Below are 27,865 nucleotides of genomic sequence, written 5' to 3'. Positions count from 1 at the left end.
TCATCATTTATCATCAGCATCTACAATGGCTCTTTGAGGAAACCCTCATAATGAGCTACAACAACATTTAATTTCCCTTTGGGGTTAATAAAGTATTTCTGAATTTGAATTTAATTGAATATGCAGTAAATTTACCTATAAATAAAGAAAACATCTCCAGTGAGAAAGTTAAGAATTTGGTGGATTTTAATTAAAATTAAAGGTGTGAAGACATAAAATTCAAAGTGGAACATACTTCTTCAAAGAACAATTGTTGCATAACTGAAGCTGAAGATTCTATATCTTTGTCGTTCAATAATGTCTTATATTTATATAAAACAGCATTAGATTTAGTGCAGTAAATAATACCATCTTGATCAAATCACCAGTGACCTGCTGAGTAGCCAGTATGTCTCGGTATTTGTGCCCAACATCTCTGCTTCTCTATGGATCATTTTTTTAATTCTGTCTTCCAGCAATCCCATCTGTTTGACAACGAGGGAACAGTATTCTTTGCCATATTTATGGGGATTTGGGGTGAGTGTCTGGAGATCTAATAACCCGCTCCAATTATTTTACAGTTTGAACCTTTTCACACTAACGGATTACCCTTTACCCAAGCTGCTCCAGAACAGTGTGCCAACACAATTATATTGTTATTTTCCAGCAGCAGGAAAGATCTCCAGCAACTCATGTCAACTAAAATCCAACACAAACAATTTATTTATACAGTAACTTGAAAAAACAGCTTATTTAAGATAAAATACACATAAATATTTACACGCTGAATTCTATTTTTACATTAAAATCTTTTTTTTTAAATATATTTGACTAATGTTAATGCATTTTTATGTGAACCTTTCGACAGTAACTCTGTTTTTGGAGTTCTGGAAGCGGCGGCAGGCCCGACTCGAGTACGAATGGGATCTGGTGGATTTTGAGGAGGAGCAGCAGCAGCTTCAAATCCGCCCAGAGTTCGAAATCAAATGCACAAACAGGAGACAGAACAAGATCACACAGGTGTTTTATAACCTGATTTATTTTGCAAACATAAATACAGCATAATAACATAAAATACTGTCAGTATTTTGTTGGTGGTTCATTGACGGTTCATAGACAACTAGGTAGAATTGGTAGGTATTTGGTTGTAGACGTTTATTAAAGGTCTAAATGTAGACTTGTTTTAGCGTACATTCACAGGCACTGAGGACAGAACAACACAACTCAGTGAGCAATAAACCTAATTTAAAGGTTGAAGCTACAGTATATAGATAGACCTCATTTAGACATAAGTCAATAATATGTCTATAGACATGATTTAGACCTAAATATCTCTCATGAGATAGAGGTTTAGACCAAGACCTAAAATTAAAAATGTGTAAGGTTTATAACAAAGGTCTGTAAATCATGCAGAAGGCCAAAAAGCATATAATGAAACTAAGACAGCTTCATGTAGTGTTATAAACTAATTTCATCCATTTTTCAGTCGTAATATTGCATCAATGACCTCAATATGTGGAAAAACTCAGTATTTTTAATTTGTGAGCCAAATTTACGAGATAGTCGTAAATATAAGATATTATTGTGAGATATATGCAAGTCCATCTCAGCTAACAAAGGTGTTTATACTTCTAATAAACGTTAAAAATAAGTTTCACATTTAAGTCAAACATCTACAAGATTTAGCCCAGACATCAATGAAGCCTTTAGACACTGCATGGGTGTATAAACTAGAATTTGTTTTTAGGAAATGGAGCCATATCTTCCCGTCACAAGCAAGTGCGCACGTTTCTGCCTCTCTGGAGCCACCGTCATATTCTGGGTAAGTAAAAAGTAATCCACATCTTTGTCTTTGTTACCACATACGGTCAGCTTTTTTAGATGACATTTGTTGCTCTCTGCAGGTTTCTTTAATTGTGGCCTGTATCATTGGGGTGATAGCGTACAGGCTGGCTGTATATGCAGCCTTTGCAAGCATCATTAAGGATCCGATGAGAAAGATCCAATTGGTGGGGAGATTCATCACCCCGCAGCTCGCTACATCTGTCACTGCATCCTGCATTAATTTTGTCATCATCATGATCCTGAACTTCTTTTACGAAAGGGTGGCCATCTGGATCACTGATATGGGTAAAGAGATTAAACCGATTTAAGGTGAAATAAAAACATGGCAGACCATTTTTTGCTGAATGTGTCGTTTGCTTCTCTGCAGAAATCCCCAAAACTCACCTGGAGTATGAGAACCGGTTGACAATAAAGATGTTTCTGTTCCAGTTTGTCAACTACTACTCATCTTGCTTCTATGTGGCCTTCTTCAAAGGGAAATTTGTGGGTTACCCTGGCAAGTACTCCTACATGTTTGGGAATATGACCCAACTGAGGAACGAAGAGGTGAGTTTTCTGGCTCACCACGGACCCACTTTCTGTGATTTTTTCAAGATCTGGTGGAGAACACAGAGGGTTTCATATAGAATATTTATTCTCTTTGTCCTAGTGTGATCCTGGTGGCTGTCTCATAGAGCTGACCACGCAGCTGGTGATCGTCATGGCTGGGAAACAGTTGTGGGGCAACATTCAGGAGGCTCTGCTACCGTGAGTCCATCAGACCTTGCAGTCTTTCAACTTCATTCACTTTTTCTGTCTTTTATGTACAGGATTCATGTAAAAAATTTGCTTATCTGGCAGATTTAACATTTGCAAGTGAAACTGCCAAGGCTTTTGAGCAAGAAAGAGAAAATCTTTTATTCAAGAAATCCTGAAAATGTTGACCCTAAACAGAAGTTTAGCATTTTTCAAATCTCCATACTATGAAAATCACCATCCAAATGTAAGACTTAAAAAGATAGAAACCAGAAGCAAGTTAAACTATCTGTTACTGTAGTAAGAATATTCTACTTGATACGATTTGTTAGGGCTTCGGGGGTGGATGAGATCCGCCCTGAGTACCTCAAGTCTCTGGATGTTGTAGGGCTGTCATGGTTGACACGCCTCTTCAACATTGCGTGGCGGTCGGGGACAGTGCCTTTGGATTGGCAGACTGGGGTGGTGGTCCCCCTTCATAAGAAGGTGACCTATGGCCATGAACTTTGGGTCATGACCGAAAGAAAGAGATCCCGGATACAAGCGGCTGAAATGAACTTCCTCCGTAGGGTGGTCGGGCTCTCCCTTAGAGATAGGGTGAGGAGCTCAGCCATTCGGGAGGGGCTCCGAGTAGAGCTGCTGCTCCTCCACATCGAGAGGAGCCACTTGAGGTGGCTCGGGCATCTATACCGGATGCCTCCTGGATGCCTTCCTCGGGAGGTGTTCCAGGCACGTCCCACCGGGAGGAGGCCCTGGGGACGGCCCAGGACACGCTGGAGGGACTATGTCTCTCGGCTGGCCTGGGAACGCCTCGGGCTCCCCCTGGAGGAACTGGAAGAGGTGTCTGGGGAGAGGGACGTCTGGGTGTCTCTGCTGAGTCTGCTGCCCCCGCGAGCCGGTCCCGGATAAGTGGAAGATGACGAGAAGGAGTACGAGTACGAGTTGATAAAATAAGAACAAAACATAGACTTTAGAAAAAAACGTTTTTTCGGAATAAGTGACAAATCATTCCAAAGCTAACGATATGTTGCAACATACACAAATCCAGCTTTTCATTATTCTACCACAAATGTAAGTTGAGTATGATTATCTTCATTAAAAAAAACTTTACAGGATGTTTTTTGAAATAATTTTCATCACTAAAGTTTTAGTCACTAAAATTAAAATTCTACTGTAATTGCAGACTGAGCTTAGATTCAGCACATAATTTGTCTTTACGGCTTGTTGACAGGTTGATGCGCAACTGGTGGAGCAGCAGAAAGGGACGACACAGTTCAGAAAACCATTACAGCCGCTGGGAGCAGGACTACGTTCTGCTAAACTTCAGCCAGATCGGCCTGTTCTATGAGTATCTCGAGATGGGTAAGAAGCATATACAGGATATACATTGATACAACTTGAAAGTACTCTTGTTTATGATTTATTTTTTTATATTGCTCTATTTCTTTCTCTTTTAATGGCCTCTTTTTACGTCTTTCCAGTGATCCAATTTGGCTTCATCACTTTGTTTGTGGCCTCCTTTCCCTTGGCCCCACTCCTTGCCCTGTTTAACAACATCGTTGAAATAAGAGTTGACGCCTGGAAGTTCACCACCCAGTTCAGGCGACCGGTGGCCTCCAAGGCCCGAAACATCGGAGCGTGGCAGGAGATCCTCAACGCAGTGGCCATTTTGTCTGTTGTCACCAATGTAAGTTTCTCATGTTTCTAGATTTTCCTGCATTTTTTTTTTTACCAGTATAAGCATTGTCTATTGAGAACAATTCATGTTTGCTTTTTTTCCCAGGCATTTATCATGGCCTTTACCTCAGACATGATCCCCCGTATGGTATACCTTTATGCCTACAGTAAAGATGCCAGCATGAGCGGCTATATCAATAACAGCCTGTCAGTGTACAACATTTCACAGATACATCCAGACAACATGCCTGAAGACTACCTGCATGATAACTCCACCTTCACTTGCAGGTATTTCATCTAAAGGTTTTATGAAGGGTGTTTTTGCACCTCTTAGACAGCTAGATTTAAGCTGGCCCAAAACTGTGACCTTGTTTTTTAAGTCCACTTTGTTTGTCTTTTTTGAATCATGTGAATTTAGATATTTCTCTCGATCATGATCTCACAAATGTTTTTACAGTTTCATTATGTGGAGAAGAGAAAATAATCTTGATGCATTTCCCAGAAATCTAAATTTCAGTTTACCTGCTGTTCTGTGATTCAGTTATCTATTATGGTTTGCAAGGGTTCATTTTTTGGTTACACAACTTAGTCATTTTGGAAAATAGGAGATGGAGGAAATAATGAGCTTCAGCTCATTATTGTAGGAGATGCTTTCATTGCTGCTCTCTGTAAGGAATTTTATTTTATTCTATTATAATCTATAGTAAGAGAAAAGTGCATTGCAGATGTACGTTTAACTGTTAAACATATTTTGTCACCTTACAACCACAAACATCATTTTTTATTTTATTAGGATTTTATACGGATGACTGCACAAAGAACTGCATACTAATGGAGTAGAAGGGAAATCATTCATGGTTTTCACATTTATTTATGAATACAAATATGAAAACTGTGGCATGTGTTTGAATTCAGATACTGCCGTGCAGGCAGTTGCCTTCATAAAGCACATAATTAGAGCTCTTATGTATCAGTATAAATCCAGCGGTTCTGTGAAGGCTTCAGAGGTTTGTTAGAGAATGTTAGGACACAGGACAGGGATAGAGTTGTGAAAAACCTTAAAGCTGGGTTAGGTTATAAAACAATATCTCATGGAGCGCTGTTCAATCCATTATCGAAAAATGGAAAGAGTATGGCACAACTGCCAACTTGACTGGTCTATCAAGGAGAGTTTTAATCAAAGAAGTAGCCTTTGGAAGAGCTGCAGAGAGCCAGACCTCAGGTAATTTGGCAGTCCACAAACATGTAGTTTATGGAAGAATTATATGAAGTAAATCATTGTTAAAAGAGAGCAATAAGTATCAAAAGTCCCATGTGGGATTTGTAAAAAGCCATCAACGGGACACAGCAAACGTGAAAAATATCGTGAAAAAGGAATGTCCCACGTGAACAAAGTTGCTCTGATCAGATCAGACAAGTAGTAGTAGATTTTGGCCACAAAACCCTTTGTGTGGAGGAAAACTAACATTCCACATAACCCTAAATATAACATTTCCACTACAAAACATGGTAGTGGCAATATCATGCTGTGGGAATGTACATCTTCAGCAGAAATAAGTAGACTGGTTAGAGTTGATGGGAAGATGAATGGAGCCATACAAACCTGTTTCAAAAATACTTGAGACTGAGGTGTAACTTCCCCTTCCTGGAAGACAGTGACCCTAACATACAGCCAGAGCTACAGTTGTACAGTTCAGATTTTTATTTGAAACTACATGTTAAAGGAATATTTCAGCTTTTGCAAGCACTTTATTGGTTGATTGTGCTTGATAAGGCAGAATTTGAACATCTTTTCTAAGGGTAAACATTAATAGCTCTGTGATGCCTCTCTGATTGTTGTAATTTGTAGATATCGAGACTACCGTTATCCTCCAGGCCATGAGAGGCAGTACAACCACACCATGCAGTTCTGGCACATCCTGGCAGCCAAAATGGCCTTCATTATTACCATGGAAGTAAGGCAACATTGCTCTGTCCCAAAACTCAACACTCAAAACCAATATGTGGATAATATGTAAATCTTAACCACCCATTATGTTTTCTTCTACAGCATGTTGTCTTCGTAGTGAAGTTCTTTGTCGCTTGGCTGATACCGGATGTCCCGTCAGATGTAAAGGCCCGAATCAAACGGGAACGTTACCTGATCCAGGAGTACCTGCGCAAGTACGATGTGGAGAGCGTCAAGCTCCAGCTTAGTGCCAGCTTCATCACAGAGCCTCAGTCGGAAACATCCCTGACACCGGGCGAATATGAAATGGTCTCTGAGTGTTCATAACCTGCATGCCACAAACAATCCCAGCCAAGAAAAAAAAACATTTCACAGTTTCCGTGCAAGGGCTTCCATCTTAAAAGTATAAAAATGTTGTTGTTGTTTTGTTTTTTTACGTAAATGAGCCTTAACACCTCTTAAGTGGTGCTTCTATGTTAGGATGCACTCATAGAGGCACTGAAAACAATATAACATAGAATTAGTTTTCATTTGGCTTAAATACACATTGTTATGCCATAGAAAAGTTTGGAAGATGTATAACTATAAATCAGAAGCAAAAGAAAATAAACCCCTCTTCCTGCAGTGTCGTCCTTGCTCTGAAATATCCTCTTAAAACTTTCCAAGTTTATGAACAAATAACTCTTAAATAGAATGGTGAGGTTTAATGTCATCTTGGACATTTAAACTAAAATGTAGATATTTTTAAAGGTGGTATCATAATGTCACTAATCTTATTTTCAGCATTGTAACATAACTTATTTATTAAAGAAGATATGTCTTTGATGAAGATGTGATTCAGAATATACATAGTGAAACTACAAATGTAGTAAACACTCAGACTTACTAATATTTGAGTACATAAGAGTGGAAACACAAAGTAAAAAGTACTCATTTACAATTTTCACTTTCAAACTGGTAGCTATGTTCACTTGCTGTGATTCATAGCTGAGCTATAAGATTTTGGTTTGTTATGGTATTTGGCTGTAATGTGTTTAGAGAAGACCTCCTAAAAACAGTGTATTGAAAAACCAAGTACATCTTATTCACTGCCGCGATACTAACAATCAGAATATGTCGTTTTATTATCAATTTTCAGCAGCTTAAGACTTGCAACTTGTCTTTCACTTTTGTTGTCGGTTTGTTCCGGAACCACTTATAGCCACCAAACAGTTACACTATTAAGCTTTTCACACTGTCTTACTGTAGATATTAATACAAATTGTTTTGCAATTAATTTATTGATTTGGTTTTATTGTTTGTGAATGAAGTTCTTTTATCCTGTTTCTCATCAGGTTTTTCATAGCCTTCATTATTCTAGAAAGTGCCATGAAACAGTGTCCTTATTTTACATTTCTTTCAAAGATTTTATGACACCTGTCAGAAACCAGGCAAGATTATCTGCTGTGCGTTTTGAAACAGCAACTTTCAAAGCACTTTACGTTCTTTAAATGAAGTAGATTTACATTCTTGTGTAAATTCAGATATCTCTGTTTATTATTCTTACTGTGTCCATAGGCCTTTAATTTTTGTTATCAGAAGATTTTCCATGGGAGCGTACATCTAAGCCTAAATCTTTAGTCTCAGGATTAAACACAATCTGGTGTTTGTTGGTTATCACTTGTAATGCCCCGCGGAGTTGATCATGCATGTTGCATGATGATTTCCCCAGCAAATAAATGCCTTAAAAACATGTTTACTTGTTTCTAAAAGTTTGTAATGAAACATTCCTTAAGCGTATTCTGTCTTTTGTTTGTTGCAGCTGTGTCTTACTTGTCATCATCTCATTTTCTTTGCACATATTGTGAACAGTGTATTCTGTTCCTTTTTTAGTTCACTGTAACTTAATAAACAGGAACATTATCTCTTATAAAGTGTATTGAGTATTTTGTGTGTTGCTGCGAACCAACAAATGTTTGTTTCTTTTTAAAAACAAACAATATGTGAAAACAAACACGTTGTAATTCTTTAACCTGCATGACACTTTGGATAGCCACAAAAACCCATATCATTACTTGCTCTTCTTTTTCTTTTGGCTTTTCTCTTTCATGGGTCGCTACAGCAACTCATCTGTCTACATCTACCCCTATCTTCTGCATCTTTTCTCTCACCCTCTATTTCGTCTTTCACTCCATCCATAAATGTCCTCTTTGGTCTTCCTCTAGGCCTCCTGCCTGGCAGTTCCAGCCTCAGCATCCTTCTACTGACTTCTCCAAACCATCTCAGTCTGGCCTCTCTGGCTTTATCTCCAACACATCTAACATGAGCTGTCCCTCTGCTATACTCATTCCTGATCCTATCCAACCATGTCACTCTCAAAGAGCACCTCAACATCTTCATCTCTGCTACCTTCAGCTCTGCCTCCTGTCTCTTCCTCATTGCCACAGTCTCTAAACCATACACCATTGCTGGTCTCACCACCAACTTGTACACCATTCCTTTCATTCTCGCCGATACTCTTTTATCAAGCAACACACCTTCAATCCTCTCCTCTCCAGGCCAAACCTCCATCTCTCTAGATTTTCCTCCACTTGTTCCCTGCTCTCACCACAGATCACAAAGTCATCTGCAAGCATCATAGTCCATGGAGATTCCAGTTTATTCTCACATGTCAACCTATCCATCACCACAGTAAACAAGAAGGGGCTCAGAGCCGATCCTTGATGCAGTCCCACTTCCACCTTGAACTCCTCTGTCACATCTACAGCACACCTCACCACGGTCTTACTGCTCTCATGCATGTTCTGCACCACTCTAACATAATCCTCTGCTACTCCAGACTTCCTTATACAATACCACAGCTCATCTCTCAGCATCCTGTCATATGCTAGATCTACAAAAACACAATGCAACTCCTTTTGACCTGTGTACTTCTCTATCAACATCTTCAAAGCAAATAATGCATCTATAGTACTTTTTCTTGGCATGAAACTATACTGCTGCTCACAGAAGCTCACTTCTGACCTCAGTCTAGCTTCCACTACTATTCCCATAACTTCATTGTATGACTCATCAACTTTATTCCTATGAGTTGTCACAAATCTGCACATTTCTCTAGTTCTTAAAAATTGGTACCAACACACTTCTCCATTCCTCAGGCATCTTCTTGCTCTCTAAGATCTCCTTGAACACCCTAGTTAAAAACTACTGTTGTCTCTCGTAGACACTTCTATATCTCCACACTGCCTATCCAGTCTTCATTATTTTCAATGCCAGCCTTACTTCATCCTTACTGTTCTTTGCTACTTCCTGATCCACAATGTTCTCTTGCTTATTGATCTCTCTCATTTTCCTCATTCATCAGCTCTCCAAAGAACTTCTTCCATCTTCCTATCACACTTGTAGTACCTGTCAGGACATTTGCATTTCAATCCCTGACCTGCTGAAGATCCTTCCCATCTATGTCTCTTTGCCTTACCAACCTGTATAAATACTTCTTTCTCTCCTGTGGGGCATTGTTTGGCCTCGGCTACCTCTACCTTCACTTTACTTTAATTGGAATGTATGTACCTGACTTTGTGAAGTGCCTTGAGACAACATGTGTTGTGAATTGGTGCTATATAAATAAAACTGAATTGAATTTACTCTGTGTCTCCCTGTACTGCTGTCTCCTACTCCCTTCAGTCCTCACAGTGTCCCAAGCTGATCTCTTTCTCCGTACATACTCCTTTACCTCATTTTTCCACTGCCAAGTCTCCTGATCAACTTTCCTTCCAGAAGATATTCTACCTGTCTCTCTGATAGCATTAGCTGTAGTTGTGCAGTCATCTGGAAGCACCTACTGGCCACCCAAAGCCTTTCTTAACTCCTCCCTGAAAACCACATAACTTTCTTCCTTTTTCAGATTCCACCACTTTGTCCTCTGCTCCACTTTATTCTCTTCATCGTCCTCATCATCAGAGTCATTCTAAACATCACCATCCTCTGCTGTCTGGCAACACTCTCACCTACCACAACCTTGCAGTTACTGAGTTCCTTCAAATGACATAGTCTACACAACATATAATCCACCTGTGTACTTCTACCTTCGCTCTTGTAAGTCATCCTGTGTTTCTGCCGCTTCTGAAAGAAAGTATTCACTACAGCCATTTCCATCCTCTTTGCAAAGACTACCACCAGAAGTCCTTCTGCATTCCTGCTCTGGATACCAAACCTGTCCATCACACCCCCATCATCTCTGTTCCCTGCTCCATGTACATACAATGATGTCTTCATTAAATGAATGTTGTTGCCCAGTTCCTCTGCGAAATTTTTTTCTAGCTAAAGCTAAGGATGCTTCAAATTGGGAGACTTTCAAGATAGCAATGACTCAATGATTTCATATAAACTAAGATTTTAGAAAAGCACAGTGAAATTCCAACTCTTCAAGAGGCAGACAAGAAAAATCGGCGTGTTGGCCATTTTGCCCAGCATTTTTGGGGCTAAAAAGTACAAACTAAACAACTGTATCTAAATCAAAACACAAAAATATGCCAATAATAATTCGGCAATAATTAACAGAAGAAAAAAGTCAAGACTTTTGCTTTTAGCCACCAGGTGGCACCCAATACCCACAAATGAAGAGAAAAGCAAGCCTCGCTTGGCTTTATGGTGTCAGGATTTATTTCTTAAAACTGCATTTATTTATTTATTTATTTATTTATTCATTCATTCATAGTTGTATAATGTTTATTTTCCGATATTTTGTATATATGATTATACATATCAATCCAAAACCAAAAATAAATGCTTCAATTCCAAGAAAACAGGAGGATAACTATGCTTCCAAATTGAGGTAAATTTTTTCTGGTGAATATATGGTTGTCAGGGAGAATAGAAATAGCAGAGATGCTTGAATTATTGATGGATTCCAGCGTTAGAGAGAGGAGCTTGTTGAAGGGAAAAAGGGGGTGGGGTGGTGGCGGTTATGTTCATCTGGTTACCATAGTACCGCCCTCGAGAGAGCAGCAGCTTTTATTTTTAGGGTTACTGTCCTTGATTTTTTTTCTTTTGTTTTTCCTATCAAACTCTGTATTGTTTGCATCAGGTGTTGCAGTTTGTATGTTAAATTAGGCTCTAACAAAACAGAAGTACAATACATTTAGAAATCACACACACACACACACACACACACATATATATATATATATATATATATATATATATATATATATATATATATATATAATCCCAATGTAATAAGCAGCTGGCCAGAGTTTGGACGCGGAGCTGCTGTCGCTGACCTCGGTGCTGAACACGACGTCAGATGAACCTGCGCTCACCACAGGAGACACCATCCAGTCTCCCTCCCTCTTTCATTTATTGCTTCATCCTCAACGTCCGGTATTTTGTTTGACTTTTTATATTTCGTAATTTTTTTAATGCAGTAGATCGCTTTTCATTAGCTTTTTGCTGTAAACTCAGACTGCTGTTTGACACTGCTGGCTCTCACTTTCACTCGTCTTTGGTCGTGATGGCACTTTGCGCGGCTACTGTACTCCATGCAGAAGGAGAGCTGGTGGTGGATGAAGGTGCACACCTCGTTTGAATTCCTCACTTTGTGAAAGGGTGTTTTCGTCACAAGGTTTTCTCACAATTGCGCTAAAAATTAAATTCGCCTGCTGGATAGTCGCCTCCCTGGACTCAGATTCCCTCTACCTTCGTTTTGTCGCTTTCCTGCCGTTAGCCGCTGCAGTCGGCCATCCTGCGCTGTAACATGATGCTGAAGCAGTGAAATAATTTTTTTAACAAAACTATCCAACAAAAACAACAAAAACTGGACATGGAGTCCATGAAGACGAAAGCCGCGACAGGGGTCAAGGAATTTGCGGGAAAGACTCTGGGTCAGATGTACAGGTAGGTACAGGCTTTTTTGTTTAGTTCTTGCGCCTTTGATTTAGACAAATTTACTCTAATTTGGTGGATTTTTCACATTACATTACCGCAGGTACACGAGTCAGCCTAATGTTTTAATGACACACAGGGTCCGGTAGTCACGCCACTACAAGTGAAAATAAAATTATGTAATCCCATGTGCGTGCATGTGTGCGTGTGTGCGATGTTTGCAGAGCTTGGATGCCACTGGATGAAGGGCCTTTACATGAAGCGTATGGCAGATAGGTTAAACAGGGCTCAAGGTTGTTTTCATGTTTACTGACAATTTCCAAATAATTCGAATGATCTCGGATGATGAGTCGACATGCGACTTTTTTTTTTTTTACAATCCAGAAATTTTTATTTTTTCTTTCAAGCGCAGTCGAATACATGCATTTCCTTAGACTTTAAGCTACATTTATACAAGACCTATCCCCTTCTGATTTATGCTCAGTTTTAGATATGCACGGCACATTCTCCAGTTGAAGTCAAATAAAGCTGATATTCGTTGGGATCATGTACACTATTCCCAAGGCCTTCGGCTTTACTATATGAATCACCAACATAAATCTTTTTTTCAATTTTCTGTGTCCTTAGAAATGATTTTGGTGACTCTTCCTACAGAAGGTTTAGAAAGGATGGGTGCGCTTTTTATTTATCCTTTTACAATCGGAATTTTAGGTATATCAATTTGCAAGTGAACGTGATTTTCCTGGAAGAGAGAGGTAGAAGAGCAGTTCGAGGAAAGCCCACAGACGAGTGTCTGCAGGCTGGAGCTGCTGCTGTGTCTCTGAATACTAATGAGCGTGAAAGTAAAAGGCTGCTGCAATGCGGTACAGCCAGGAACATTTTGATCTTCTATCAGCTTACAGGCCAAACTTCGTTTCTATGTTTCTTTTTCCTTTGAATTGTTTTATTCTGAGTAGATGCAGATAGGTATTTTTTTTTTGTATGTTTTCCTGTTATTTCTTCTGTATTTTATTTCTAAACGTGATAACATCTGCTTTTCCCCAAGTGGGACAGAAGAGAACATTTTTCAACACAGTTGTTCCAAAGGCCCCACCGGGCGTATGTACTTCATTGTTTAAAAAAATCTAAATGACATGAGATCTTTGGGATTACTCCTCCAAAGGATAAGTCCATAGTTAAATAATCATGCTGAAAAAGGCAGGTCTACTTAAAAAAAAAAATAACAAAAACAAAAAACATTTTCCTCTAAATTTAAAATGATCTTGTTTTCAGTCATTTCAAACAGAATCTCATATAAAGGTTGGTTACTTTGTGGGTCGGGACTCAGCAGGCGGTTTTTCCTTCACCTGACTGTCTGCAGGGTGATAGAGAGGAGGCAGAAAACCGGGGAGGTGATCGAGCTAACGGAAGATGGGCGGCCTCGGGAGGCCGCGGAGAAGAAACCCCCGCTGTGCGACTGCTACTGTTTCGGTTTGCCGCGCCGCTACATCATCGCCATCATGAGCGGCTTGGGCTTCTGCATCTCCTTCGGCATCCGATGCAACCTGGGCGTGGCCATCGTGAGCATGGTCAATAACAGCACCATCCACCAGAATGGCAAGATCATCATCAAGGAGGTGTGACGATGGCAGACGCACGCTTTTACGCATGTAAAAAAAAAAAAAAAAAAAAAAGTCTAACTGAAGCTACATACGATTTTATTATTTATTTATTTATTTTGGTCAGGAAGAAGGAAAAAATAGGGTGCATTTCCCCCAACACGAGTTAAATGGCCTGTTACCGCCATATGAGTCAACTGAATAATCCACTCAAAAATCGCAAATGGCTCATTATGGTTAACTGGCGTGAAAACATGTGCACTTTAATACGAAATAAAAAAGAAGGAGATCATCATATACCCTGACTTATCCATATTTATAAATAAAACTGCGAAAAAAATCCCTTTGAGGCTAAACATGAATTTATAGTCTACCTGTTAGCTTCATAATGAAGCTGACATTTTTTTTAAACCCCCTATTTGTAAATTGCAAAAGAATAAATGCTCAGTTTCAAATTGTATTCATTTCTGCGTTTTGTACTAAAGCCTAATCATTATTACACCGTTACACCGCTAACAGATAAAACAGGTTCATTTACGCTTCCCTTTAATTGTTATTAGCCAATTTCTTGTTATTTTCCATAGAGTATTGCTGTGCTTTAATAATCAGAACAATGCAATTTAATTTGTCAGCTTTCAGACTTGCATAAATACTTCATGATGGAAGGAAAATCTGCAATGTCATCTCTGCAATATGATCATTTTAGCCAGTTTATCCAATTGTCCATGTTATCCACCAGAAAGCCAAGTTCAACTGGGACCCGGAAACAGTGGGAATGATCCATGGATCTTTTTTCTGGGGCTACATTGTGACGCAAATCCCGGGAGGATACATTTCCTCGAGGCTGGCAGCAAACAGGTCGGCGGCGCAGATCATTTTCATAAAACAAATGATGATAATAATAAGAATAATACAAATACATTTGTTTATAATTTAATGGGACATGAGATTGTTGTGATTTTTACATAGCTTATAAACGAAATTTATAGGCTATGTATAGGCCATGTGCATTAGGAAAAAAGAGACAAAATATGTTCCGAATGTTTAAAACATTCTATTAAGATCAACAAAACTGAATCCATACAGATAACGAGATATAAAATCTGCACGGTGTAAAACATGGTGAGTCCAGGGCTGTAGAACAGAGAATGACTGCAAGAAGCAGCAGACAGTAGCGGGCTGTCGGCCCTGCAGGCGTCAAGGCTTTGTGCCACCTGTTAATGAGCTCCCTGGAGAGATCCGGGTCTAATCTGTCGCTCTCTTAGGGGCATGGATACCAGACCCGCTTTGCTTGCCAAAGGCTTTAATTCCCCTGCCAATACCTTGGTCATTGTAATTACGTAAAGCTTACTGTACAGACAACCAGCAATCCAGCAATAGGCCTATTACTACGACAGAAATTAGTATAGAAATTAGCACACATATATTTATATATATATATATATATATATATATTAAGTGGAATTATTTCTGCTTTGGAGTTCAATAAAGAAAAGAAATCTAGCATTGGTCAAATTTTATTGGACATTATTTTTTAAATGCATCACCATAGCGTCAGTCAGTAGTAAATTACCCTAGATTGCAATGTAAACCTATCTGCTCTTAATCGCTATTTTCCTGTAATCTGATTGTGCGCGGCATGACAATCAGATTGACGTTGATTGACGCGAGCGGTTTAATCTAATTCGGTCTCGTGCCCGACAGTGGCCTCCACCTGGTTGGGGCGTGCCCCCCACTAACAGTGGAGCAGGGCGGGAGAACGTGCCAGAAATGACAAATGCGTGGATTGGTATTTCTATGGCCTTGGCTCAGATATAGCCTACTCTACATTTAAGTCAAAAACGAAATAAAAAGTATATATTTGTATTGGCTGTTTGTGCGCGATACAGAGGCAATTTACTCTGTTTATTTTTACAAGATATTACACAGTATGCTGTAAATCAGATCCCTCCTATTGGTCCTATTGAAACAACATTTTTCCTGTTTTTGTGCTTTGGAAAAGTGAGAATGGTTACCAAGCGACAGTAAGACCGCTAACAGTGCACCGCAGCTTTAAATATTTATTTTTATGACGACGCATGAAAAGGGTGCGCGCAGCCAATCGTTTCAAAGACAAACATAATCTGCACATACATTTTTTTTGAATTTTCCACATGGGGAAAAAGTGCGATATTACAGATGCTTGACTTTTATGTTAAGAAGTCTCACAAAAAGACCCCAAGGCCAATTTGTTTTATCAAATCCTTTCCCAGTTAAATAGCTAATGCAGGCTACAAAAACCCCAACAAGCATTATTGTGATAATCACAGAGCTAAATCATCATTATGTTTAATGTATTTCTCATAATATCTACAGGGTGTTTGGTGCAGCTATTGTCCTCACCTCTACTCTCAACATGTTCATTCCCTCTGCTGCCCGAGTCCACTATGGGTGTGTCCTTTTTGTCAGAATATTACAAGGACTGGTTGAGGTAAGAGCATCTAAATATGTTTCAGCTTTTTTTTTTGGACTAAAAGTAACAACGTAAATCTTGTTTAATGCATTTAAAATGTATTCTAGGCAAAAGCCTTATTGCATATGTTTCAATTTATTCCATCAGAAAACAAGTGCAGGGATTAACTGTGGCATACTTCTTGGATATACAGCCAGAGGAAATGTGAAATGAGCTGTATTGATCTGATCCACTACAGTTTGCTTTTGTAGGACATTCAAGCTCTTTTTTTCTTACATCATGCTTTGTATCCTGGATACACAGCCGCAGAGTCCCCCCTAGAGATATATAATAGGGCGAATGCAGATTTAGGGCACATCACTCCTCTGGCTTTATCATGAAACAAAAAACAGATAAACTCGCCTTCTGTGTGCATTTTCTACAGTTAAACATTATAAAACCTTATTTTACAGTTCTGATGTTTAAAACCAAGAAAATGGAGGGAAATGGGGTATTATTATGCATTATTTAAGCCCTCAAAGACAGACTACTCTATACACTGCTCTGCTACAGCGAGAACAAGAATGACGACTTTCCATCAGCACACTGTGCTCTAATAAGCAGCTGATAAACATTTAATAATATTTGCCTGCCTGCTTTGCTCCAAGAGCAGCTCATCAGGCTCTGAGTTTGATTATGGTTATAACAGGGGTGAAAGTGTTAATTTCTGTTAGTTATTGTCTCGAATGTGTGTTTGTTCAGCCTTATGCATGGATTGAGTTTTCCAGGACAGACTGCATGGGTACCTCAGACTCCTCTAAAATGCGACATGATGAAAATCTCATGCACTATAATATATTTGTTTGTACAAATACAATCATGTATGCGAACATGTGAATGTAAATAGCTTGTGATTGAAAATCAAGCTGCTGCTTTTTATGAATGCACAAATCATCAGCATTTACAATAGCTACTGATGATGAGTTAATAGTAACCCTCCATTGCGGTGTGTTCAGGGAGTGACTTACCCGGCCTGTCACGGCATCTGGAGCAAATGGGCTCCACCACTGGAAAGGAGTCGTCTGGCTACCCTCTCATTTTGTGGTGAACACTTATTTTCATTTACAAACAATCTGCAGAACTGTACATTTGCCTTTTCTAACAGGGATTAACATGTCTAATCTTTAATACGTCTATGTTAATGCTTTGCTGTTTGTCAGGCTCCTATGCTGGTGCTGTGATAGCGATGCCTCTGGCTGGAATTCTGGTCCAGTACACAGGGTGGTCCTCAGTGTTCTATGTCTATGGTAAGCGAATGGGACATTTAGTATAAATGAATGGGTGTATTGTGCTTGTATAGATGAAAGTGTTTCCAAGCTTTAGAGTTTGACAGCCAAAGAGTCCAGTGAAAGTCAAACGGATTTATCCAGGCAGACTGAGTATTGATTTCCTCCCCCATTGTTTTGGTTTGTCAATAAAAAGCCCCCGTCTTTCCCTCCAGACTGGATACAGTTAGCTCTCCTGTCTGGGTTTTGTTCTCTCAGGCATTTTCGTTGACACATCCTCCAAATGCTCACTGTTGAGATCAAAGTGATCTGTAGTGCTTCATCTGTAATTAACCAAAGACTGTAATTGGATTCTACCTGTAGGATGCTTCGGTATTTTCTGGTACATGTTTTGGATACTTGTGTCTTATGAGAGCCCTGCTGACCACCCTACCATCACTGATGAGGAACGTGTTTATATAGAGGAGAGCATTGGAGAGAGTGCCAAGCTGATGGGCCCCGCAGAGGTTAGAAGGCACCAATTAGATATGGAATCTACATGGAAAATTATTTATCCTTGTACTGTACTTGTAATTTTATTTTTATCAATTTCACCGACTGTTTCAATGTATAAATAAATCCATTGCCGTTAACACTTCCAGAAATTCAAGACCCCTTGGAGAAAGTTTTTCACCTCTATGCCTGTCTATGCAATCATCGTGGCAAACTTCTGCAGGAGCTGGACCTTCTATCTGCTGCTCATCAGCCAGCCTGCATACTTTGAGGAGGTGTTTGGCTTTGAGATTAGCAAGGTGGGCCATGCTGCATAAAGCATAATTAAGCAACTAAATAAATGATACTTTAGCTAAAGTAGGTGATGGATAGGTACTACAGGATATCCAGATTCACTGGTCAACAACAACACATGGTTTTACAATATATGTATGTTAAATCTTTCTAAATAAAATGGCCTTTGTTCACTATTCCAACAGTTCAAATCCAGTAACAAAACATGCAACTTGGGGAAAACAAATCACATAAAGGATAAATGCAACAATGTTTAAATTAGTGGATATGGGGTAAGATTGCTATTTATCTTTTACAAGATCCATGACAGCCTACTCATTATTTTGTTACATAATCAATAAAATAAGTCGTTTTTAACCTGAAGTTTATTGGTCTTGAAAAAGATTTACTCAGGCTTCCTGACGTTTCTTTCAAGGTTTTATCTTTGACTTCTTTTCCTTCCAGTTTAGGCCAGTATCTGACCGTTTTCCAAGTAATGTATTTTTTCTTTACTTGTATTGCATCTTAATATTGGCCTGTGAGGCATAAAAAAGGGCTCCACACTCAAACAGAAAATATATTGAAATAACCCTTTCAAAAAGAGCAATTGGCCCACTATAAATGATCAGCTGAAGAATCTCTTGGGCTCTTTGTTTGATTTTCTTTCCTTTATCTTAAAATTAGAACTTTCAGATACTTTTCACCAGTGATTTTTTAGGGGTGCCATTTCTTTTGTCCTCCAGTTGTCCACTTACTTCATTTCTTAGAATGGATTACATATGCTGTCATTATTAAGGACTGGACAGAAAATGTGTGAAAAAAACACCATTCAGACAACATCAACAAATTCTTTTAACAATCTCTCTCAGTCATTATTAGAAAAAAACACAATTAATAAAGAGAGCTGTTCCTAAATGTAACATTAACCACAGGACTGGTTGTTCACATTTACATTTTTTTAACTTAAGGCTTCTTACATGAGTACAGGTACAGACTACATCTGTATTGTAAAGTTGGTTTTTGTTCTGTTTTCAAAGCCATAGTAGATGATTTGATTGTTTTCCTTATCTGCAGGTGGGTATACTCTCTGCCCTCCCCCACTTGGTGATGACCATCATCGTGCCCATTGGCGGTCAGCTGGCCGACTACCTGCGCAGCAGGAATATCCTGACAACAACCACTGTCAGGAAAATAATGAACTGTGGAGGTGAGAAGACTGAACTGTGGATGAGCTACAAAAAACATTTCCACACCTCTTTCTGCTCAGCCACTGGGTGGTAATTTCACAGTTTTTGAGCCATGCTTTTTTATGTTGGTTCTTCTGTGCCACATGGGTTTTAGAAAGGATTTTGTTTATATTTTTTGTAAAATCTATCTGTTCAATACCTTATTTCTCAGGTTGACTTACTGTGTGTGGGTCACTGTGCATTGATTTCATATCTGTCAGCTATGTAATTGAGTGCAAAGCATGTATCATGCTTAATTCAATTGACACCATGATGACCAGCAAGCGGCCCCCAGGCTTTTTGTGTACTTTGTGTGTGCACGTGTGACCAGCTGTCTCTCACCCTGCTAGGATTTGGCATGGAGGCCACACTACTGCTGGTGGTGGGGTATTCCCACAGCAAGGGGGTGGCAATTTCTTTTCTTGTGCTCGCAGTGGGTTTCAGTGGATTTGCCATATCAGGTTTGTGATATGTTCTTAAATATGTAAAAAAAATAGTGCAAAGAAGTGCAAATTGTGACACAATGCTTTGATTTTTTGCTAAATAGATTTACTGCATGTTTGTGGGGTCTACTTACATTCCAGATGTCGTAGGGAAATTAAAGCCATTTTAATAATTTTTTTGTTGAATAAATTGAAATTTATGGCAGCACGTTTGTCTTTAAACATCAGAATGCAGCTCATAGTGGTCTTCTTTTTATCTTCCAATCATTCAACAGATCTCATAGCTCATCTTTTTGTTCAGTACAAAGAATGCAGAGGTCTGAAAATCAGTTTCTTGCCTCTTGTTCTCAAGCTTTCTGCCAGAGTCTTTAATAATTCAGTGTGAGCTGTCTCGGGGGATATACCAGGCAGGCAGTGTGCAGCAGCTCACGAGGACACTTACTCATTCAGCCAGTCAGAGTGGGGGAGGGAAAAGGATGTGTTGCGAGTTGATGCCTATTTCTGCAACAAGAGGGTTTGCATTTGTGCTGCTTCAATCTTCAACTTTACTTAGTGCATAGGCTTGTGCTATCTCCCTAAATATAGCATTTAAAGCTGACTAACGGAACTTGCTTCCAAAAGAAGTAGGCAATGTTATTATTTCATCTTATGTTTGATACCACCAGGCTTTAACGTGAACCACCTGGACATCGCTCCTCGTTATGCCAGTATCCTAATGGGCATCTCTAATGGTGTCGGTACCCTGTCTGGGATGGTGTGCCCATTAATTGTTGGTGCTATGACAAAGAACAAGGTAAACCCTTTTCTCTGCATGCGAACATAATATAAATCTTGAGATTTAATCTGCAGAAAATCCCAAAGGAGGCTTGACAGATCAGAACCAAATACCGTATTTTCCACACTATAAGGCGCACTTAAAAACCTTTAATTTTTTCAAAAAATGACAGTGCGCCTTGTAATCCGGAGCGCCTTATATATGGATCAATTGGTTAATTGGTTGATCCATACTGGTTGTACACGGCGCTCTGTCAAAATGTTTCAGTACGACTGGTAAACTACAAAGCAGCACCGCTTGTAGCATTACGGCTACCGTAGTCAGGGGCGTCGCCGAAGTAATAGCGGTAAACACCTGTACTGTGCTTACTCCTAGTCCAACACCACTTGTGTGTGTATAACGTTTGAATGTACTGTTGTAGGAATTGCCTGAACTATATGTGATTAGAAGCTCAGTGTGTGGGGTGTATGTTTCGTGTGTGTGTATGGAAGATGTTGACATCACTCCTCCGGACAGAGGTGGCGCTGTGTGCTGCCGTAGCTGAGAATCAAGAGTGAAGGAGTGACGTCGGTATTATTGTGTGTGTGGGGTGGGTAGAGACGGCGACCGGAGCAGCGGTGTATGAGTCTGTAAGCCCTGTGTTTTTACGTGCTGCAAAGTCATTAAAAAGAACCCGAATCTCGTCAACAACTCAGTGTTTTGATGCTGTTTCTTCATGCTCAACTCAGCAACGTATGAGTGAAGGAGTTAACCCCGAGGAAACTAGTAACTTCGGCCCTGGAGAAAGCTTCTCCCCTGTGTCATCAGACTACGGTCAGGGGACAGAAACAGGAAAGGTTAACAGTACTAACGTTTGATTTAGTGCATCAAACTGTTTCTTTTACGTGTTTACTGAATCAGGGAAAAGTTCCCTTTCATATTTTAACTAACGTTTGATTTCAACTTCAACTTCATAGACTCCAATGCATTCCTAACGTGCGGTTGACTCTATTCAATAGAATTCTATGTAGAGGAGACCTTACCATGAGAGTGAATGGAGTTATCAGAACGCTGGTTTGTAGTGTATTAATAAAGTTTGACTGACTGACTTATCTGACTGTTTTGTTGACATTCTCTTTAGCACAGCTCCATCTAGTGGATGCATAACGCAACCCCAGTCAAACGTTTGACTGCAGTAGCTTCTATTCTATGCGCCTTATAATCCGGTGCGCCCTATATATGAAAAAAGTTTTAAAATAGGCCATTCATTGAAGGTGCGCCTTATAATCCGGTGCGCCTTATAGTGCGGAAAATACGGTAATTAAATTCCTCTATTCATCAATTACATGAAATTTTATACATTAAACAAATGATTTATACTATACAACAAAATTACTCTATGTGAGTAATAATTTAGATCTAGCAGAAAATAAACGTCCCCTCCATAATAAGCTAAATCCAGCTAATGAACTAGCAGCTAACCAGTGTAAAGTTCGCTAACCAGCTAACAAGCTATCCAACTAAGGAACTAAGAGCTAGCTTACTAGCTATCAGGCTGGTATACTGAAGTAAGTTTCAAGGTGGATTTTGCCATTTTTAAGCAGCTCCAGTGTCAAAATGCTAAGGGTTTGATGGGAGTGATTTTAAACAAAAAATCTTACACTGCTGTTTCATTTGCTTTCAGCAGTTATTTAAATAAAAATCCATAGTTATTTACAGGAAACATCTATATGCAGGTGGTCTGTTACAAATAACATACAACAAATATAAGACAGAATGTATTAAGGGTAATTCCACAGAAAAACTGATGGAAAAGTAATACAATGCAAATTTCCTAAACTCCCCCTAAACAATTTTTTAATTAGCTAATTTTTTCCTTTCAATACAGTTAAGCCAAAAGTTATTCATACTTCTCATAGATTTAGGCTTGAAGTTATATTTTAATTTTACCAACAGGTTTCTTAACATTTTAGTGTGGCCCAGACACAGTCCTGGTTTGAATCCGATAGACCTTCTAACCTCAAAGACGTGGAGCTCATTAACAAAAATCCAGTGGTGATTAAAACAAGAAGGGTTTGATTGCTGCAATACCTTTAAAGATTTTTGCCATTGATTATTTTTAAAAACAGATTAATAAGTAAAAACTGACTTTTTTCTGTAGTTATTTCACACAGCTGTATTATGTTCTAAGATGACTATAATTTCATATAAGAACTTTTTTTGGTTAAAAGATAATAATTTAATTGAATTATTAAAGTTAAACCTATTTTGTTCTATGACTGTGCCACTTGAATAAATAGAGATTAATGGTTTCCATAATAATAATAATTTTTCCTGATTGCAGGCAGATGGTTACAAGAAGCAATTTTGTCATTTAAATTAAGGAAAAAATAAGTTATTACAAGTGACAGTAAATAAATTTTATTCATTCTACTGCTGACAACCAGTGCTTGTTAATTCCTCAGTATTTTCAGGGACACAAAATAGCATTTCCCCTTCTTTTCTTCAGACTCGAGAGGAGTGGCAGTACGTATTCCTGATAGCCTCAATGGTGCACTATGGAGGTGTGGTCTTTTACGGGATCTTTGCATCTGGAGAAAAACAGCCATGGGCCGACCCGGAACTTACTAGTGAGGACAAATGTGGCTTCATCGATGAAGATGAGCTGGCGGAGGAGACTGGTGACATCACCCAGAGTTACGGAGCTTTTGGGGGTGCAGCCAAAACGTACGGTGCAACCACACAGGTGAACGGAGGATGGGCTACAAGCTGGGAGAAGACGGAGGAGTATGTCCAGGAGGAAGCACAGGAAGGAAGCTATGGATACAGGCAGGAAGAAGGGTATTCTTAGACCAAGCACAAAGTTACTGACATGAGTTGACTTATATATATATATATATATATATATATATATATATATATATAAAGAATCTTAAAATATTTGATGACTAGAGGTGTAGCACATATCAAATTGGCAGTATGTAAATGTACTATTATGCATATTAATAATAGATATTTATTTGGAGTGCAATTGTGTGTAAACTTGTACATTTCCATCCCATCAGCTGAGGGTTTCTGACCACACTGAAACCAGTAGGGTTACATAAAAGCACATTGGTCAAATAACCATTTAGAGAACAACATCCAAGAAGCCAGCCACCTGAGTGTAGAAATATGTTGATACATGCCACTGTAAACCGAAACTAGACTAGAAACTGTTGTTATAGATTGTACTGAATCTCCTCTGACAAGCGTGTCCTTTCAGCACACCGATATGAGTTATTTTCTTATCACTGGCTTCTGGATGTAAAAGACCTATAAATTAGAGATTCAACAAGTAATAAAATGGTTTTGATGAGGGCTTTGGCTAAACAAGAGGTTGCAGAAATGTTTTTACTTGTCAATTTTGTGTGCTTTATGAGCACATCCGCAGTTTGCAAACCATTACATCATAATGTGGTTAATTCCAATAGTTATTTTTCACATTACTGCCAAGCCACTTAAAGCCTAGTTGAACCAATGCATTCTTAAAAGAGCTGTATTAAATCAAACCTATAAGATTGAAATATTTAATAATAGATTTGTATGAGTTTGAGGATAAAATAGGCATCATGTGGGACCAAGATACCAATAGTTAAACTTGGCCTTGAAAAAGAGTACGTGCAATGGAAGAAATAAGGTAAATAGGCTTATATATATAGGAGGTGAGTAGCTTTGAATGCATATTGTTAGAGCTCATACTGACACATTCTCCATCATCAGGACACTGGAGACGAAAACTAAAGGGAACCATTATATTAAACATTCTTGCCATGAAACTTCAGGCTAATTTCCTGTTTTTTTATTCATTTTATAGAGAGAGATTAAGTTAAATGGGATTAATTAGTTTTGGCAGAACTTCTCTCTTTACAATTTTTGTAATCATATAAGAGCAAAAAAAATGTTAAAAATGTAAAAGTCCTGTGATGTGAATTTGCATGTTATTCATCATATGTTTTGAAACCAGTTGGCAGGAATCCAATAATACACATAATCTGATTGAAATGATGACAAATTATTCTCTGTTTGGTTTAATTTTTCCCTTTTTCCCTCTTATTAAACCTTCTTTTCTATCTTGTCGCAGTCAATTACAAACCAGTCAAAATGCCATAGAGAAAATATTCTGTTTTTTTCATTTAAAACAAAGATGGATCAATTATCTCTTTAATATTATTACAAAAGTTGTAAACATTCTTACACAAGTATTTGTTTACATATATGCTTAAGAAATGTTACCAGAATAAAATATTTTATTTGTAGGGTGAAGATACATTTGAAGTGGCAATCACTATTATGTGCAATTTACCGTTTTGTTTTTGTTTTTACAAACTTCTGATTGTGCTTTTCCACTATTAAAGGGAACTAAGAATGGACATTTTATGCATCACTAGCAGTTGTGAAGAAATGCCTTTATGTTTGGAAATCTGGGGAGAAGTTTCAATGGAGCCCTCCAGGTGGCAGCTGTTGATATAAAAACATCCATCTATCCATTGTCTATTCTGGGGTTGTGAAGCATTGTCCTGATGCCTATCCCATAAGTATTGACAAGTGTGACAAATGCTGCAGTTTAGGATATTATGGCTAACTTCCTTCTTCCAAACTGAACAAGCTATAAAACCAATCACATAGGTAGACAGTACCCCAAAGAAGTCATATTTTAAATCGGAGGAATTATATAAAAGACAGCCTGGTAATAAAACTCTTGTAAAACTTCGAGATTAAACTGTCTGAATCAGAATTACACAGATTTCTGATACAGAAACCTTTGTTTACTTTTATTTTCCAGTCTACAGTATATTTATCCCCTCAGATCCATACTGCTGCTCATGGACACTGATGGTTTTGCAAATGCACACCTACTAATCGGAGAGTACTGACTTTTAAGAGCTCTTTTTTTGTGTTTGTCTGGGCTCCATGTATTTCTCCCTGGAAATAACAAACAACATGCATAACAATCACATTTAATTTTCATTCTACATTTTCACTGACAAGGTCTGAAAGGGGCCAACTTGATTTATTTTTGCCACTTGTTTGCGGAGACCTCTTGTCAGCTCAATGTAGATGTGTGTGGATGTGTATTTATGCATGGAACAAAGTGAAATTTATACACATTTGTATGTCCATTTGTCTCATTTTTCTTTTAAACTTGTCTTTGTCTCAGAAACTGTTACTGATGCTTAGATTTCTTTGCACAATTAACCAAAGGTATAAAAAACAAAACAAAATGCAGCTTTGTTTCCACTGGAAGTCTAATATTTTAAGGTAGAACAGACCATCAGCAGGGAGACTCCACCATAGTTAGCCAGGTGTGTGAAGGTGGTACCAAACATCCCTCAGTGTACAAAGCAATAAATTCATAGTAACAGCTCTGATCAAATGTTATAGACAGTTATTATTTCAGTTTTTTATGCATTTGTTTAGAAGTTGTGTTTTTAAATGTAGAAAACAAACGCTTGTAAAGAAACACTATATGTATAAATATATAGTAATAGAGTCCAACACAAACAGCTTTGATGAGAAAAAGTCACTGTGTTTGTGAACGGGCTGCTCACCAGATGAGAATGATAAAAAGAGCTCCATCTGAGAGGTGGATGCTCTTCTTCTTGTTTCTGTTTTTTGTTTTGGTGTGGTCCGCACTGAATGTGTTCCTGTGCTGTTTCTCCTATTCCTCTCTTTCTCTTTGTCTCCCCCATTCCCTCTCCATTTAGTTGAATTAGTGTCTTTAATTCAGTGGATGGACCCCCCTGACCCCACCTCCCCACCCCTTTTCCCCTGGTCAAACCCCACATGTACCTCCTCCTTTCCTTGTACAGCCTTTCACTCTCACTATGTTCACTGACATTACAGCTAAAATCTAAACATGACATTTGAACAAAAACGACAAATGTGCAACCTGAAATAGTGAGAAGTTTCCTGTTTTTGTGCCTCTGAAGTTACAGCGTGATTATATGGCTTCTGTTGCTGTGTAAATTGGAGAGGTTTGTTGATGTCAAAATGAAATAATCTTTTTCCTTTTTTGATATAAAAAAGTAAACAACTCTGTGTTTGCTTGGAGTATTTGTACTGACGAGTACAGACATGCAAAAGTCACATAACAATAAGTGCATCTGCTTTGTGCTATATGTTTAAGTTTATAATGTAAATATTTTTGGACAAGCTGCTTATTACCACATTGCCAATTTATGGTGCCTCAGTATTATTAATTTGGACTGTGAATCCAATATTCACTCTCCATTTTAATCAATTCTTTTCCTGAGGGAACTGTCTACCTCCTTAGCTACTAAATATTTGAGTGCCAAATGGAGTCAAAGAAAAACCCTACGGTTAGTATCACCACTGCAAAAGCTCCATTACAAAGAACAATTAGTCAAAGTTAATTACATGGGGAGACATGGAACATTAGAGTTTTTCTTTTAGGGTGGTAAGAAATGCTCATAAACCTAAAAACATGCTAAACAAATTCACACTTATTAACTAAAATGATGTGGAAATATCATTATGCGGAGGACCTCAGTGAGTCTGAGCAGCTCCAAAGACTACAGGAAGTGCACAGTTAATGGCTACCCTTCTTGTCGGTCTGTGAAATCAATAGGGTTGGTCTACAGTGTTCGGCTGGACCTATTGACCGCTCTAAACCCTTAATAGAGATGATAAGAAGGGGGAGCACTTATTGAGCTATTTGTAGGTGTTGTTGTGATTTGTGATCTGGCTGCTACCTCTGCCTGCAAATCTTGCGGATGTGGAGGACAATCATCAGAAGTGCCACAGCACAACTCAACCTACATCCAAATATGCAATCTTAAATTGTTCTGCTCATCAAAACTACTCAAATTAAGCAGTTATCAGTTGTATTTCAGAGAGCTGTTTCATCTGATTATTCCCATTAAGTGTTCTTTTCAGTCATATGCATGATATTAATCAATCCCTTAAACTGGGTCTCCGATGTAAAAGATCCAGGAGGATCATATTCCTCCCCCCAGTGACACAATCTAGCTCATTTTGTGGGACTTCAAATGTGTTCACAGACCAGAAGGATATAAAGTCCCTCTAGTGAGCTTTGCATCCTACCCACAAACTCCTTTCAGTAGGATGTGCACGGAAAACCTCCAAAGCATGTTATTCTGATTGGATGTCCAAAACAACTTCAACTGACTTCTTTTAATATTGAGGTGCAGTGGTTCCGCTCTTCTCACTACCTTAAAGGTAAAGACAAACACCCTAGGTTCTACATTTCACCACATTGATGACAAGGAGAAGTTAGAGTACCCATACTATCC

The 27,865-nt window shown here is 38.7% G+C and overlaps 2 protein-coding genes across 5 annotated transcripts in view; both read left to right on the top strand.

Moving 5' to 3' along the window:
- The window catches only part of ano5b (anoctamin 5b), a 34,675-nt gene extending 27,867 nt beyond the window's left edge, over positions 1-6,808 (top strand). For all 3 annotated transcript variants that reach the window (XM_047363761.1, XM_047363760.1, XM_047363762.1), the window contains 11 exons: positions 456-516; positions 848-999; positions 1,727-1,801; positions 1,884-2,109; positions 2,192-2,370; positions 2,474-2,571; positions 3,791-3,921; positions 4,041-4,246; positions 4,343-4,524; positions 6,086-6,191; positions 6,287-6,808. In XM_047363761.1, coding sequence (XP_047219717.1) covers positions 456-516; positions 848-999; positions 1,727-1,801; positions 1,884-2,109; positions 2,192-2,370; positions 2,474-2,571; positions 3,791-3,921; positions 4,041-4,246; positions 4,343-4,524; positions 6,086-6,191; positions 6,287-6,511 — 1,641 coding nt within the window. In that variant the 3' untranslated portion in view covers positions 6,512-6,808. The remainder of the gene's footprint in view (positions 1-455; positions 517-847; positions 1,000-1,726; positions 1,802-1,883; positions 2,110-2,191; positions 2,371-2,473; positions 2,572-3,790; positions 3,922-4,040; positions 4,247-4,342; positions 4,525-6,085; positions 6,192-6,286) is intronic.
- A 4,603-nt stretch (positions 6,809-11,411) lies between these two features.
- Positions 11,412-26,626, top strand: slc17a6b (solute carrier family 17 member 6b). 2 transcript variants are annotated; one of them, XM_047363530.1, is made up of 12 exons: positions 11,414-12,058; positions 13,407-13,662; positions 14,384-14,502; positions 16,000-16,114; positions 17,092-17,179; positions 17,296-17,382; positions 17,725-17,867; positions 18,003-18,152; positions 19,201-19,333; positions 19,703-19,813; positions 20,461-20,588; positions 23,059-26,626. In XM_047363530.1, exons 1-12 carry the CDS (start codon positions 11,985-11,987, stop codon positions 23,398-23,400), a joined length of 1,746 nt encoding a protein of 581 aa, XP_047219486.1. In that variant the 5' UTR covers positions 11,414-11,984; the 3' UTR covers positions 23,401-26,626. The 2 variants fall into 2 exon arrangements, with proteins under 2 accessions (XP_047219487.1, XP_047219486.1); XM_047363531.1 differs by lacking the exon at positions 19,703-19,813 and having other exon boundaries at positions 11,412-12,058.
- The last annotated feature ends 1,239 nt before the right edge of the window (positions 26,627-27,865 follow it).

This window comes from Girardinichthys multiradiatus, chromosome 4, assembly GCF_021462225.1.
Source record: "Girardinichthys multiradiatus isolate DD_20200921_A chromosome 4, DD_fGirMul_XY1, whole genome shotgun sequence".
NCBI lineage: Eukaryota > Metazoa > Chordata > Actinopteri > Cyprinodontiformes > Goodeidae > Girardinichthys > Girardinichthys multiradiatus.
The sequence above is the reverse complement of the archived record's forward strand: the minus strand, read 5'-3'. Positions and strand labels throughout refer to the sequence as shown.

Bases quoted from the DNA above. Each gene is read 5' to 3' on its own strand.
- slc17a6b (XM_047363530.1), top strand. From the start codon at position 11,985: ATGGAGTCCATGAAGACGAAAGCCGCGACAGGGGTCAAGGAATTTGCG. The intron at 12,059-13,406 runs GTAGGTACAGGC...GACTGTCTGCAG, and splicing joins ACTCTGGGTCAGATGTACAG to GGTGATAGAGAGGAGGCAGA. The intron at 17,180-17,295 runs GTGAACACTTAT...GCTGTTTGTCAG, and splicing joins GGCTACCCTCTCATTTTGTG to GCTCCTATGCTGGTGCTGTG.